The sequence below is a fragment of the Myxocyprinus asiaticus genome, chromosome 41 (genome assembly GCF_019703515.2).
Source record: "Myxocyprinus asiaticus isolate MX2 ecotype Aquarium Trade chromosome 41, UBuf_Myxa_2, whole genome shotgun sequence".
NCBI lineage: Eukaryota > Metazoa > Chordata > Actinopteri > Cypriniformes > Catostomidae > Myxocyprinus > Myxocyprinus asiaticus.
In genome coordinates, this window is record NC_059384.1 from 15359092 (window position 1) to 15374999 (window position 15908).

Below are 15908 nucleotides of genomic sequence, written 5' to 3' on the forward strand. Positions count from 1 at the left end.
TCACCAAGGAAATCAGAATACGGCCCGGGTGATCTATAGACTATTCCAAGGGCAAAAGATGACAGAGATTTTGTATTTATATCTGACGGTGTCACGTTAAGCATTATTAGTTCAAAAGACTTAAACGTATATCCTATCCTCTGAGTAACACAAAAAACTTCACTGTAAATTGTAGCAACACCTCTTCCTCGACCCTTCAGACGAGGCTCATTTTTATAACAATATCCTGGGGGAGTAGATTCATTTAAACTTATATATTCATCTAGTTTAAGCCAGATTTCAGTCAAACAGAGCACATCCAAACTATAATCTGTAATAATTTAATTTATAATTAGTGCTTTGGTTGAAAGAGATCTAATGTTTAGTAGCCCTACCTTTATATGATATTTATCTTAATTTTTAATTTTTTTTATTTTTATTTTTTCAAGTTTGACCTTAATAAAAAAAAATATATATATATATATAATTTATTTAGTGAGGGGTTTGTGTTTGGTAGTTCAGGGAACAGACACAGTCTCTATATGATATCTAGGTGATACAGTCTCTGTGTTGTAGTTTATGTGACCTGTGTGACGTCTGAAGGCAGCTAGCAGACATTTGGATTAACCAGTTTGTCTGGTTCCTGTCCTGGGCCCCATTTAGACAAATACTATGACTATTAAGACTATGAGCCAAATTACTAGAGAGGAGAGTGGCACCTTCCCTGGAGGGATCTCTTTAGCAGGTCAGGTCTACCCCAAAATCTCTTCCGGTTGTCTATAAATCCTATGCTACTCTCTGGAAATAGCATAGTATTTATAATGTTTGCTCCATGAGAAGCCAGTTCATTGAAGAAGCCAGAAGATTGAAAGAGAGCGGAAAGAGAGAATGTATTATATTCAACCTCTTTGCTAGAAGAATGCACTTACTGTAGTTGTGGTAATGCATTCATAGAAATGTCAAGGTCTCTTACACTTGCTCTTAATTCTTTATTTCTTTTATATTTCTATTCCAAGTATTTGAAATATCTGGTAAAACAACTGCTGCCTGTGGCCACACTCTACAAAGACATCTTTATATCACACAGTTAAGTCTGCTCTGAGGTGGCTCTGTGCCACCTCCAAATTCTTTGAAGCTGCAGAATTTGGCTGGGCGAAAGCTTAAAAAAAATCTATCAATAATTTTCAACTTTTTATTTATGATTAATATATATTTTTAAATTTGTGTTTGCTCTGATGTGTTTTTATGTATTTATTTATTTCAATCAACGCAACCATCATTTTTTAAAACCATTTGCCATTGTTGCAAATTAGGTTCAAAATGTTTAATGCAAAACAGTAAAATTAAGTAAAAATGTGTGCTGTTTGTCAATAACATTATTTAATTGCGATTAATTGCATAATTTTTCACTTTCTGAGCACTTTATTAGGAACATGATGGTCCTAATAAAGTGCCCAACGTGGTCTTCTGCTATTGTAGCCCACCCGCTCAAGGTTCAACATATTGTGCATTCTGAGATGCTATTCTGCTCACTACAATTGTACAGAGTGGTTATCTGAGTTTCCGTAGAATTTCTGTCAGCTCGAACCAGTCTGGCCATTCTCTGTTGACCTCTCTCATCAACTAGGTGTTTCTGTCCACAGAACTGCCACTCACTGGTTGTTTTTTTTTTTTTTTTTTTTTTTTTGGCACCATACTATCTCTAGCGACGGTTGTGCATGAAAATCCCAGGAGATCAGCAGTTACAGAAATACTCAAACCAGCCTGCATGGCACCAACAATTATGCCATGGTCGAAATCACTGAGATCACATTTTTTTCCCCATTCTGATGGTTGATGTGAACATTAACTGAAGCTCCTGACCCCTATCTGCCTGATTTTATGCATCACACTGCTGCCACATGATTGGCTGATTAGATATTTGCATGAATAAGCAGGTGAACATGTGCTGTGTATATTGCCAGCAAAATCATTACAAATATTTAGTGAGCATTAAATATCACCCAGATCTAATTGTTTCCTGTGATTAAGTTTTACAAATTCATGCCTCTTTGGCATATTAAAAAGTCTCTGTTAACCCACTGTGTCGTGGTAGATATGCCTCTTCAGGTACAGCCACTGTGCCAACACTGCTCAAGATGTGATCTATTTTGTGGCTGTTATTGACAATTTAGAGGCAGACAAACAACAACATGTGGATGTATTTATATTCAGATCCATAAACGATTTTATCTGTTGCCATATAGACTGATTACTGTCAGAATACACAGATTAGGAGAGGGGAGCTGTTTGTTATTCACAAGTGTGCTTCAAACTGGCTTAAAGAAACAATGTATACAGTGTCACAGGAAGCAAAACACAGTAAAAAGGATTAGTATGTGAGTTCATTAAAGAATTACATTGTCAAACCCTGTTGTCAGGAAATATCAGGATTCAATGAAGCACATTATCGACTAGTGGCCCTCGTTAACAGCCTCTGTACAAAATTAATAAGAGAAACTGTCAACGTTTCAGATGAGATGGTGAACACACAATGCCCTGGGAGGTGTATTTATCAGCCATTGTACCATTTTATTCTCAACCATTCTTAATGATAGAGGCCAGTCAGGCTCTCTGTATGTTTATCTAGTCAGATTAATCTCCACTCCTGTAAAATACTGTCTACAGTAGCTATTATTTTGCTCCCTAGAGTTAGCTGGATTGTAAAGTTGTACAAAAATTTATTGAGTTGTTGCTGGAACTGACCATTAAATTGTCTCACAGATGGAAAAGGATGAGAATCCTATTGCGAGTTAATAAACACCTGCTTTATAGTAAGGCACAGAACTCTTTATGGGGTCCATTAATCATTTTATACGCAAAATAGATGCAGTCTCATATTTATTACTTTTTGGTCTCGCATTGTTTACAATCAGCAATGACAAATAATAGATATGAGATGAGCTGGTTGTCGAGATTATATGCAAGATTTTATCCAGCTCCTGTTCTGTGCCATTGTGTGAGGTTGTGTGTGTCCTCGTCAGTTTGTGTGTGATTTTATCTCACGCTGTATTGAAAAAAGCCCTTGTCCCTATAGTGCTGCATGAGGCCACATAACATACACCCTTTCTGATAAGATAAGCTAATGGAATGTGAAGGTCACAGACAGGTCAGTTTCTCAAAGCATTGGCACTGTGGCAGAGTGACAGCACTTCATAATGACTGCCGCTAGTTGTGGTGCACAAACACATAAACATACACACATAAATGTACTGTGTGACCACTTGTTTAGCCTGTTAGATTGAAAAAGTCTTTCAAGATGAAATAACACATGTTGGAGTCCATTGCTGTCCATTATTCGATTATATGAGGAATAGTTCATTAAAACACAGTTATCTTTCAGTCATTGACCTTGCTGGTGTGACGTCACTATCTGAAACTGTGTCAAAAATTCAAAACAGCCGGTTACATTGGTTTAAATTAGAGACTATTTTTATTTGAAGTGTAAGTAGTGTTGTTTGGTAATTAATTAATGATATACAGATAGATGTTCACCTGCTAAATGCATTTGCATGCAGTTCAAGTTTCAGTAAATCAAGGCCTTGGGGGCCTTCAGTGCTAAACCAGTTAGAGTCTTTGAGTTATTTGCAGTCTTCACATTTTAGAAATGAGTAGGGGTATGCCCAAAGCTGAACACCTTACTCTGAAACAGCCTACATTACCCTTAAATTGAGCGAAATGGATACTCTCTGTCACCTCACTATATTAAAAAACTGTGAGCCGAACACCTTTTTTTCCCCAAAATGTACAAATATTGACCTCAAACTGAATAATGGATATTCCCAAATAATAGTAAAATCATTTGATAGATGCATATTCAGAATCACTGCCACGACGATGCCACATTTCCAGCCTGCCCGTCCTGTGCTGGTCGCCTTGTGAACCCACCTGAGCTGGCCACACCAACCAGATGGCAATAGTCAATGGGAATTGGATAATGCATATGTGTTATATGGACATCCTATCGTCATCAACTATACTATAAATTGAATACATTTACATCTAAATACAAGCATTTTGTTTAGTTTGGACCCATTTCTGGTTCTGTTTGAACACAAATTGAATTGTTTAGTCATCCCAAGAAGTAAAGATACAAGCAATGGTTTTTCTGCACACTTCTAGTAACACTTCTTTTTTTGCGCCTTGTCTGGTCACTGAACTTTACTGTTCCTCTGTCCGTCAGCTTCTAATTATATCTGGAAGCACAGGAGGCATTAATGAAATCAATCAACTTTTCTCTCTCACTCTATTTCTTCTCTCTCTCTTGTTTGCTTTTTCAACCACAGCCTCCATCTATATCACACTCTAATTATTGTTAGCCTATACTGAGCAGGAGTAACATTTTCTTTAAAGGAAGCCAGAGAGTCATGGATGGTCTGTGAAGATACATGGAGCCCTTTTTTCCCAGGTTGCCATTTTGTGTTTGGTGACAAATAGTCCTGTTTTACGGTCTCACTGACAGTGTTGTGGTAAAGACTCAGAGCCTGCCATTGATCGACTCGCCATTCAGATTTATGAGACACTCCAGTGTAACTGTCTAGCAGACAGTGGCTGCCACATTACCCTTATATTGAGTGAAATGGATACTCTATCAGCTCACTATGTTTAAAACCAAACAAATGCACAGTTAAAGTAATCTACTTTTGAAAGTTAGACTGGGTAGTTTTCAGATGCATGTGCGCATGTTGAGATGGGGTAGGGACTGAGATAAGATGAAAGAGAATAAAATGACCTGTGATGTTATCTCTTGGATCGTAAATTGACTTACTTTAAGTCAACAGATGCTTCAGAAAATAATCCAGCACTTTGAGAACAATGTTCCCCAAATACAAATTGGAAGGATTTTGGGCAATTCAGTGCACAATATAGTTAAAAGATCTCGGTGCGTAAAGGGCAAGATCACTCAGATGTCACTGTCTTAAAAAATGTCGATCATCTGTAATGGATATCATGAACATGGTCTTGGGATTACTTTAGTAAACCTTTGTTGTCAACACCACTCACCGCTGCATACACAGATGCAAGTTAAGACTATACTATGCAAAGCAGAAGCCATACATCAACACTATCCAGAAGCGCTGCTGACTTCTCTGGGCTCGGTCTTATCTTAGATGGAAAGAAGAACAGTGGAACCATGTTGTTTGGTCCAACGAGTCCACATTTCAGATAGTTTTTGAAAAACACAGCTGTCATGCTCTCCAGGCCAAAGAGGAAAAGGACCATCCAAGCTGTTATCAGCATCAGGTCCAAAAGCCAGTGTCTGTATGGGCCAGGGGTGTGTCAGTGCCAATGGCATGGGTAACTCGCACATCTGTGAGGGCACCATTAATGCAGACAGATATTTACAAATTTGGAGCAACATGTACTGCCATACAGCACGTCTTTTCCAGGGACATCCCTGCAGTTTCTAGCAGGACAACACCAAACCATATACTGCCTGGATAACAAGTGCATGGCTGCATAAGCAGAGAGTGTGGATGCTAGACTGGCCTGCCTGCAGTCTCCTGACCTGTCTCCAATTGAGAATGGGTGGCGCATTATAAAGCACACCACACAGCAACAAAGACCCCGTATAATTGTGCAGCTGAAGACGTGCATAATGGATGACTGGGGGAAAATTCCATTTTCTAAACTGAACAAAATTGTGTCTTCAGTGCCCAAATGCTTAATAAGTGTTATTAGAAGAAATGGTGCTGTTTCACAGTGGTAAAAACTCGACAGTCCCAACTTTTTTGGAGTGTGTTGCAATCATCTGATTTGAAATTACTGTACATTTTCAAAAAACAAAAAAAACAAAAAAAAACAATGAAATTCACAAGGTAAAACAGCATATAATGTTTAGTGCTTTCAATATAGCAAAGGGTGAATATAAGAAATACAAATTACTCATTTTTGTTTTTATTAGCATTTTTCATACTGTCCCAACTTTTTCAGAATTGAGGTTGTATTAAGAAGAAGGAAGGAAATCTGACCTTTCTTACAAAGGAGTTAATATGGTCAGTGTCACAAATTTAATTAGTGACCTAAAATAGTGCAAAATCATTATATTTGTTATTGGATTCCAATATTTAATAGAATGTCTTACAATGTGATAATGGAAAAAACCATAGCAATAATTACTTCTCAACATTTTGTACTTTTTATAGAGCATTTCATTGATGTCATTTGACTCTCTTCCTCTCCTTTTTACTCCCTCCTTGTCTATCATTCTTTCATTATACCGTGTCTTTGTCTGGTTGTCCATATCCTCACTGTCATTCACTGTCTTGTCATTGTTCCTCTACCTAGACCTAATGAACAAGTTCTGTGAACAGTTCCTGAACTTCTTGTTTTGTCCCTACTCTCCTGCTATAGCCCCATCCTCCCCTGGTGTTGACTCCGTACCCTTGCAGCGAACAGGAAGTCAGAATGCCACAGGGACATTTCCCAGGGGCAGCTACGCCTCCGGCCAGAGCGCCAATTATACTGACACTTACCGCACGTTGCCATACTGCTCTTCTGTGGAGTCTCCATACAGCAAATCTGGTCCTGCCCTGCCACCAGAGGGCACCCTGGCCCGCTCACCTTCCATAGACAGCATCCAGAAGGATCCCAGGTGAGTCTGCAAACTATAATATACAGTGTGTGTAAATATATATAATTGTTTTATTTTTTTTATTTTTTTATTATTTATTTATTTTTATTTATTTATTATTATTATTATTTTTTTTTTGAATCTGAGTCATAGTAGCACTCATGCCAGGTGCAGATGGCAAATGTACACATATTGATCCAATCTCAGCTGGAAGAGCCATTAGTATGTCTGCTAAAGGGGTTTTCAGATGTTGAATGAGTGTGTGTGTGTGTGTGTGTGTGTGTGTGTGTGTGTGTGTGTGTGTGTGTGTTTGTGTGTGTGTGTGTGAATGTATTTGTGTTGGTTTAGAGATTTCTGACAAAAATTCAGTACAAATCTGCTTGTATATTTGAAGTACAATGTCAATAGCTCTTGTAAGCTTGTGATATGCCATATCTTTTGCACAGAAAGCAGGATGACTTGGTCCACCAGATATATCGAACTCGATGCAGTGAAAATTTTCCGTTTGGATAAAAGCTTACGACTTTCTGAATACTGCATAGTATGCACACCGCCTATTATATTTTAAAAATTGTAAGTGAAACAGCAGGCATTATAACAAGATAAACCTTTGAAACAGTAGTATGCTGCATTGTCACATGACCTCACTGTTGATCACATGACCTCATGATGTTTCATGTTTAAAGCAGTGAGTTGTGTCCAGTTATTATTTTGCATTTATATTTATTTTGTGCAAAAATATCTTAAAATATTGCAGTCTGGTACAAATGCGGCAAGTACATTGCATTGTGGAATACAGTATTCCAGACAGTAAGTTCTGTGCTACTCATTTTGGAAAATACAGTAGGTCATCAGGGGATTCTATGAATACAGAACAATTGCACACTGCATACTATACATACTGTATACTGCAGCAATATTAAGAGTAGTAAGCTAGTATGCTATTCTGAACATAGCCAGAGTCACTACCTTTATCTTAATGAAGTCTATCACGTTAGGCTGTATGTTATTCTCAGTCGTCATTCAGTTTCACTGAGTCTTTTTTCCATGCGATGAAAGTGAATTGTGACTGAGGCTGTCATTCTGCCTGTCATCTCCTTTTGTGTTCTACAGAAGTTCCACAGAAGAAAGTCATATAGGTTTGGTACAACATGCGGGAGAGTAAATGATGACAGAATTTTCATTTTTGAGTGAACTATCCCTTTTAAGACTTAAACCAAAAAAAAAAAAAAAAAAAACACTTTCATGGTTACAGTAATGTAGCAGATTTTGAAGCTTCTGTGGCAATGTGTCAACAGTATTTATTTTTTGTGACTGTGTTTCCTGCACCACTGAATGCTGCAAAAACTAGACTTCTGTAGAAAACACTGAATTGTGCATATAGAAAAAGTACTTTATGTGAAGATTTGGCCCTCTAACGGTTGAAACATAAAACTGCAAGTTACTTGCGGGGGAACATTGTAACAATTACGTTAATTGGGCTTCGACTGCTCTTCTGCGTGGATTAATCTGATGGATTGAGAAAAACAGGTGTAATCACCTTTACAGGTAATCATCTTATCAGAGCGAACGTATCTGATGACAAAAAAATCCCCCTCCCCACTCAATAAATAAATAACAAAATGAAGAAAAAGACGAATATCCGAAAAATGTCTTATGAGCAGGTAAGTAGCATATCTTCCGCTGTTGTTTTGACTTATTGAAAACGGTCGTTTTCAAATAAATAGCATTACAAATGTTAGGCAAAAATGACAAACGGTGAAAACTGTTATAACTTAGCTAGCAGGCAAATAGACCAAGGTAACTGAAACTTAAAGCAATGCAGTACGACAATCCATAATAAAATGCCTAACGAGTGGCTAACACTGTCTAACGAACTACTGCGCTAAGAGAGCTACCTGGCTAACTATTGGTCCAATTAAATATCTTACCTGTCCAGCAGGGGTCTCTGTCTCTGGGTCGGTTTTAAGTCCTTTAAGATCTCGGAGTTGTCACCACCTCTGAAAAGCTAATCCGATGTTGTTTCGTGTTTTATTACGGGGTCTGTCGCTTTCCCTTTTTCCTTGGAGACTCTTCTTGTTTCGAGGTTTATTTATTTAGAAAATTAGTGATTCCCCAGAGGACTCCCTTTTTGAATGATCCAAGGTCAGTGTCGCTCATTTGTTGTGGCTACAAGCTTTCAACTTCAAACTACTACCACACCTATCACCGCACATATACATGCACTGTAGTAGCTGGACCTTATTTTTCTTTATTTAGGACATGACATAAACATGCATGGTTGAATGATGGAAGTATGCAATTTTCTGCCAAATCTGTCCCTACAGCTCTAATATATAAATCATTATTTTAGGCTCTCCATAGTAAATCGGGGTAAGGCAAAAACATGGTTTGGAAGACAGATTGTTGGTGTACTTGCTCATTAATGAAATTTTGTTCATTTCTAACAAAAACATTTTACATAGTGTAGCTTTCAGTGACCAAGACTCATCTTAATTGCTAGGTCCATTTAAATATATATTTCAAGTTCTAAAATTCAATGTTGACTTTGATAAGCATCATTACAAGATCGCCAGTTTTCATTACTAATTTTTCCAGGTTAAAATTCACCCATTTTCTCAATACCATTAAATTATAATCAAACATTTCATTTATTTTCAAAGAGGGCCTTTGATATGTGTGATCCTTTTAATTAAATTATTAATAACTGTTTTTTCTCAATGGGTTGCAGACTTTAATTGGATAGGGTTGATCACACATTATCGTTATGCAAAGTGGCCCCTCATCTGCTCAGTGTTACAGTGGGGGACGTTCATGTTCCTGAAATGCTCAACAGTAGATAATTAGTATTGAGTACTGTTGACACTTGGTTAGGCTAAGAAAAGCTACTGCAGTCTAGTATAATGATATCTATGCTTGGGTGCTATTCTGTGTTGTTGGTCTCTGAAGAGCTGAAGGCTACATACTATATGTTTACTCTACAAATATTTAAATTTTTGTTTAGTTTATTTGCAGCAGTCAGATCTAAAACATAAGTTCTGTTCAGTGCAAAAAATAAACAACATCAACAAAGACATTGTCAGTGAAGCAGAAATAAAATTTGATAGGCTGATTCATTAGATGAAATTCCTCCAAATTCTTTATTGCCTGATAAAAAAGCCCCTATGATCTGCTTTTGGTCTTTTTATCATATAGAGAAATTAAGCTTGATAGTATTAAGTCCCTTTCACATGACCTGCTTCTTGGATTCAACACACCTTTTAATTCAAATGCTATGCACCAATTTGACCTTCACAGGAAAAGCACAGGAAGTTTAATATTAAGTGGTTGCAAGTTCGAAAAAAATGGGAGGTATACACCCTTAAACAGTGAAAATTATGAAGCAAATGAGAGAAATAATATTTACACACACTGAGCACTTTATTAGGAACACCTGTACACCTACTTATTCATGCGATTATCTAATCAGCCAGTTGTGTGGCCACAGTGCAATGTGCACAATCATGTAGATACAGGTTAGGAGCTTCAGTAAATGTTCACATCAACCATCAGAATGGGGGAAAAATGTGATCTCAGTGAATTCGATCTTGGCATGATTGTTGGTGCCAGACGGGCTGGTTTGAGTATTTCTGTAACTGCTGATCTCCTGGAATTTTCATGCACAACAGTCTCTAGAGTATACTCAGAATGGTGCCAAAATCAAAACACATTCAGTGAGTAGCAGTTCTGTGGATGGAAAGACCTTGTTGATGATGATATGAGTTGATATGATGATAGAGGTTTTGGGCCTCATGTATTCAGATAGAAGACAAAGGCAGGCCTAACACAGTCGTAAAACCTAACTCAGCCCCCCACATAAGTCATAAATTGTACTGATAAAAATCACGCCAAAATCAAACAAAGGGAGTCCGAAACAGACTACAAATCCCATGAAGCCTTACTCACTAAAGGTTCGAACTCTCAGCTCCTACTGGATGAGGCACACAACAGAACGCACCTCAACCATGACATCATCAGGAGTAGAAATACCTCTGAAATGCTTCCGGGATTTGCTTCCAGCAACTTTGCTCGCCGTGGGTAGACACAGCTCATCGCTGCTCTCGGGTGCAGTCTCGTGGCACAAGGAAGTAACGTCCGACTTGAAACTGTGGCCATACAATCTCCATCTCGCTGGACGAGTTGAGATTACTCTGTGTTCAACAGAACACTCTAATGGATCCGAAGGAGGCCTCCGAGCAATCCGCATCTTCATCCGTTTGCCTGCAGAAGTGAAGAGATTAAAGATTTCTCTTCCATCTTCAATCAAGTCGACATTTCTGATTTCTCCGCCAGCCCGCCGAGAATCAGCAGCCGTACCGCCCGCCAACAGAGCGAGGAAACGGCCTCCCGTCATCACCCAAGCCTCGAGGAACCGAGTCTGAGTTAAAGGATGGAGGAACACACATTCCACCTGCATCCTCATGTGATTCAAGTAAGAGGTTTATGTCTGGGCAGAGATAGAATATTATAGTGTGTTATTCTTGTGTTTCAAGCTTTTTTCTTGTACAGTTTACGGACTGCCATGTCCGCTCATTATTAATACTCAGGGTATTCATTATCACAAATTTGATTTGCTGTATTGTGGTTGTAGTGCCGAGGAGGGCGGGGCCGGGCTGGAATGACGCACGCCCGGTCCCCAATCAGCCTGATGGGGCGCGCGAGGGATAAAGGTGGCCGGGGACGACAGTTCAAGGGAGAGAGAATGACAGGCAGCTGTACTGTGTGTTTATAGTTGTGTGTTTTTGTTTGAGTTGTTTATTAAATTATTATTTAAATTGTCAAGCCGGTTCTCGCCTCCTCCTTTCCACTGGTGCCGAAACCCGGGATTGAAGTTTGAAGATTGAAGATGGATGGAAGTCGTCCCCGGCCGCCTTTATCCCTCGCGCGCCCCATCAGGCTGATTGGGGACCGGGCGTGCGTCATTCCAGCCCGGCCCCGCCCTCCTCGGCTCTACAGTGGTCCAACCAAATTGGACTGTTGTGCATTTTCGCCATCACAGGTGAGACCGGAAAACTGAGTTTATCCATTAAAGAATCAAAGAATGCGGGACTGTTTACGAGCCGTCCACCGCGTCTGTGAGTGATAAATTTCTTTCCCATGATCGCGAAATCGGCTTTGGGGCCGTCACTTAATTCTCTCTCTCTCTCTCTCTCGTACTAACCACACACACACACACACACGCACGACCCCTCACAAACATTCTGGCACACATTTTTGGCTCGTAGATAGCTTTGTGATAAAGCTCATCTTTGTCCCTAAGCTATCGTACAAGTGGATACATGCGGTAACTAGTAGACGCCATTGACTGGTTTCTCTCCGCTCACATTCGCGGCCATATTCCCTGGCCGGAAGTCTCGCGTGACATACTCTCCACGAGAGTCACGTCTGCCATTTTGTGCGCGTCCCTCCTTACACACACACACACACACACACTCACTCTCTCTCACACACACACACACACACACACACACACCCTCATGTGTTATAGGATTATTTTGATTTCCATATCTAATCATATCACTGTATAGTTTTTAGTTGTAAGTCGGAAGTTTATTGACTGCATTGTATTAATTATTATTTGATATTACTGCATAAATAAACTTTGTTTATATTACAAAGAGAAGTGTTTTGTTTTTTTTTGCATACGCCTGTGTCATGCTGACGGGATGTCAGTGCTCGGATTCAAGTCTTCATTCATTGTTTTTTTTCCCGAAAATCGATATTCTTCAGATGTCGATTTTCCTAAGAAAACAATCTAATATTGAGACTGTTATACTATCTGGTTATTAGTCCCTGATTCCAGGGTGGTGCCCCGTCAATGTTAATCCTTATTAATATTCTGATGATTATCTTTGATGATTTTTGAATTTGAATGATCAATAAGCTAGTGTTAATTTTAATTAATGTTTCATCGATGTTAACAATTAATGATTATCTTTGATAATTGTTGATTTAAAGGATTAAAAAAGCTAACATTGATTCTCATCAATGTTCTATTGATTTTAATAATTAATAATTATCTTTGATAATTATTGATTATTGCTAATAACCAAACCCACTCCTAAACGTAGCGCACTACATTTACTGGAGCCCCATATGATGTTTTAATGAGTTATATTCAATTAATTAATTTAAATATTAATTAATAACTAAAGAAATAATTATTAATTATTTCTGATAGTAACACTGATCTAAACAACCAGTAAAGCCCTACAGAGGTCAACAGAGAATGGCCAGACTGGTTCGAGCTGACAGAAAAGCTACAGTAACTCTGTACAATTGTTGTGTGCAGAACAGCATCTCAGAATGAATAACACATCAAAACTTGAGGCAGATGGGCTACAACAGCATTTTATTAGGACTATAATGTTGCTAATAAAGTGCTCAGTGAGTGTGTTTGGTTTAAGAACAGCAAAAAAACGCCCGCTGGTTGCTTTGGAAAATCACAAAAAAAAAGGACACTTCAAATGTTTTTTTCTTTGAATGTCATATGCCTTCAGTAATATGTTGTACTGTACATTTTTGCACCGGCACCACCCACGTGACGAAACATCATGTGATTTGTCTGGTAATGTTGGTTGCACTTTGAAAGTTCCATGGCAAACAGGGTCAAAGTTTAAATTGTTTGAACTTTGAGTTTCAGCACTTGACTGTAGCTTGGCACTTTGGTCCATAGAATTCAATGCACTGGGGAAAGTTGGTGTGAGTCATGTGAAAGGACCTTTAGCATTAGCAGCAGAATGAGGATGAGAGCTCTTTAGTCTATTACAGAATCAGAATCAGCTTTATTGCCAAGTATGCTTACGCATACAAGGGATTTGTCTTGGTGACAGGAGCTTCCAGTGTACAACAATATAAAAACAATACAATAACAGCAGCAAGACATAGATAATAATAAAAAATAAAAAATAGTTATACACATACGTACATACTCACACAGACACACACATACATAAATACACACATACACATATGTAGTGCAATCTAATACAGATCTGTTATCTGTTATGTACAGTGCAAATACAAATCTGTTATGTACAGTGCAAATGTTTTTGTTTTTTTCTTCAGAGGAATGAAATGGCAGAAGAGGTTGGATGTGTTGGATAAATATAAAAAAAGACTAAACTGTGTATTGCACACACTGTTCAGTTCGTCTCTGGTAAAACTGACTGGAAAAAGATTACTAAACACAGGACAAACAAACAAAGACAACAAAACAATAGGAGTGCTCCACACTCATGAATGAGCAAGACTGAAGCTGTTGAGTCATTCACACTGTAATGGTTTTGGCTGGTGACCTAAGCACTGATCGCCACTTGTTGCTGTATGTGCAACAGTTCTTTCTAGCTTGACCTCTCGAGAAAATTACTTATTTACCCTGCTGAAAAGACCAGCTTAACCAGCATTCAGTTCCCATGCTGGTCTAGGCTGGTTTGTTGCTGGTTTGTCTGGTGAACCAGCATAGCCATGCTGAACAAAACATAGTATGGTTTTTCAGGTAATGCTAGTTAGCCAAGGCAGTCTAGCTTATTAAACAGCATGTGGTCTAACCAGGATGTCACAGAGGAAAACAACAGCATGCATAACTGACAACGCTCTCTGTAAGAGTTAATGACAGACAGAATTGCGAATTGTTCACAAATGCAAACCAAGTGTCAAAACTTTCTCAAACAATTGTAATCCACAGCACACAAGTTATCCGAGTTGTGTGAAATCAGTAATTGCAATATCTAACATGCAGCTAGAACAACTGCCTTGAAATATATTTAAGACAGGTATTTGGGAGTGTGAAAAGCATATTAGTGAGTTATTAATGACCATCATATGGATAAAAATATGAGCCATGAGTGCATCGGGGGCACTCATGGCGAAAAGCTCCTGGCATGGAGTATGCGAGAAAGGCTTCAGCAGACGTTATCACATTACAGTTGCTGATGCAGGGTGATAAACAGAGTTATGAGCCATCTGCAGTTCACAGAAAACATGGAAGAAGAAGGGAGACTGAGGGATGAAGATAAATGAGTGTGATTGAGTGGGGCTTATTGATTTGCTTCTGTATACCTGCAGAGCTGGAAAGAAGAATGGATTGCCTTTGAAAATAAAGGGGCCTGCCCTTCGCCTTCCCCTACTATTGATCAAAGCTTAGGTCCAAACCTCCTCCTCAACACTGTCATTATTACTCAGGCACCAAAGAGCTGTGCTTTGTTTTCACACACCTAAATGTAGATGAGTCCATAGTGGAGGTTATCTCCAAGATACCAAGACTGAAATGTCAACACTGTAACATCAGGTACTTGAAATAAAGATCACAATGTTAGACATCAAATGCAGAAAATAATTTAAACAATTAAAGTATTTTTCTACATAAATGTAAGTTTGCTCTCCTTTAATCACAGTGATTTGTGTGATGTTCATTCTATCTGACTTCATCATTTCACCTTCTAGAATACAATAACTCTAAAGTAAAGTTTGCTTTGGTGAGTAGATTGATGGAGATTTGGCACCATTTTAATGGTTTTCCCACCTCCAGAAATGTTCCTTTCTGGACTATCGTTTTCTAGATACCCTGTGATTCAGAGAATTAAATTGATCTATAGATAAGATGCTTGGATCTGCTTTTTTTTTTTTTTAATGTGGGACAAATAGAGGTGTAAATCTTTGGGTTGACACAGAATCGATTTGATTCACGGTTCACAGTTTTTTGATCTGATAAAAAAAAAGGGATTTCTGCAAAATGAGAGTGATTCAATTTGACTCAATATACAATTTGATTTGATTCAGTTACCATGATTGATTCAGTATTTTTTAATTTTTTAATTTTTATTTATTAGATTCTTTAAATACATTAAATTTATTAGATTCTTTAAATACAAGTATCATAGGCAAGAAAAATAAGACATGGTTGACATTAGGTGCTCAGAAGTTTCACTGAGAGCTGCCACGATCCTGTTGCATATGCAACAATTTATTTAGTAAGTATATATTTTTAGTATAGTAGTGTAAACTACTTCGCAATTTGAATAGATTTTTTTTATTTATTATTTTGAGCATTATAAAATGATTATCGACCAACATAATTTATTCACTATTTAAAAATAATATTTTTAGGATTGATGCATATGAATCGACTGGATTTATAATCAATGTATCGAGAAAAGGAGTGAACCGTTACATCCCTAGGGACAAAAATGCACTTTTAACTGTTTGAAATATAAGGAGCTAAAACTATATTAAATTACAACCTATATCAGAAATGTGCTTTTAATGCAATCCATTA

The 15908-nt window shown here is 38.1% G+C and overlaps 1 protein-coding gene across 3 annotated transcripts in view; it reads left to right on the forward strand.

Annotated features, from left to right (window-relative positions):
- The window catches only part of ctnnd2a (catenin (cadherin-associated protein), delta 2a), a 474718-nt gene that overhangs the window by 240662 nt on the left and 218148 nt on the right, over window positions 1-15908 (forward strand). For all 3 annotated transcript variants that reach the window (XM_051682873.1, XM_051682874.1, XM_051682875.1), the window contains one exon: window positions 6373-6613. In XM_051682873.1, coding sequence (XP_051538833.1) covers window positions 6373-6613 — 241 coding nt within the window. The remainder of the gene's footprint in view (window positions 1-6372; window positions 6614-15908) is intronic.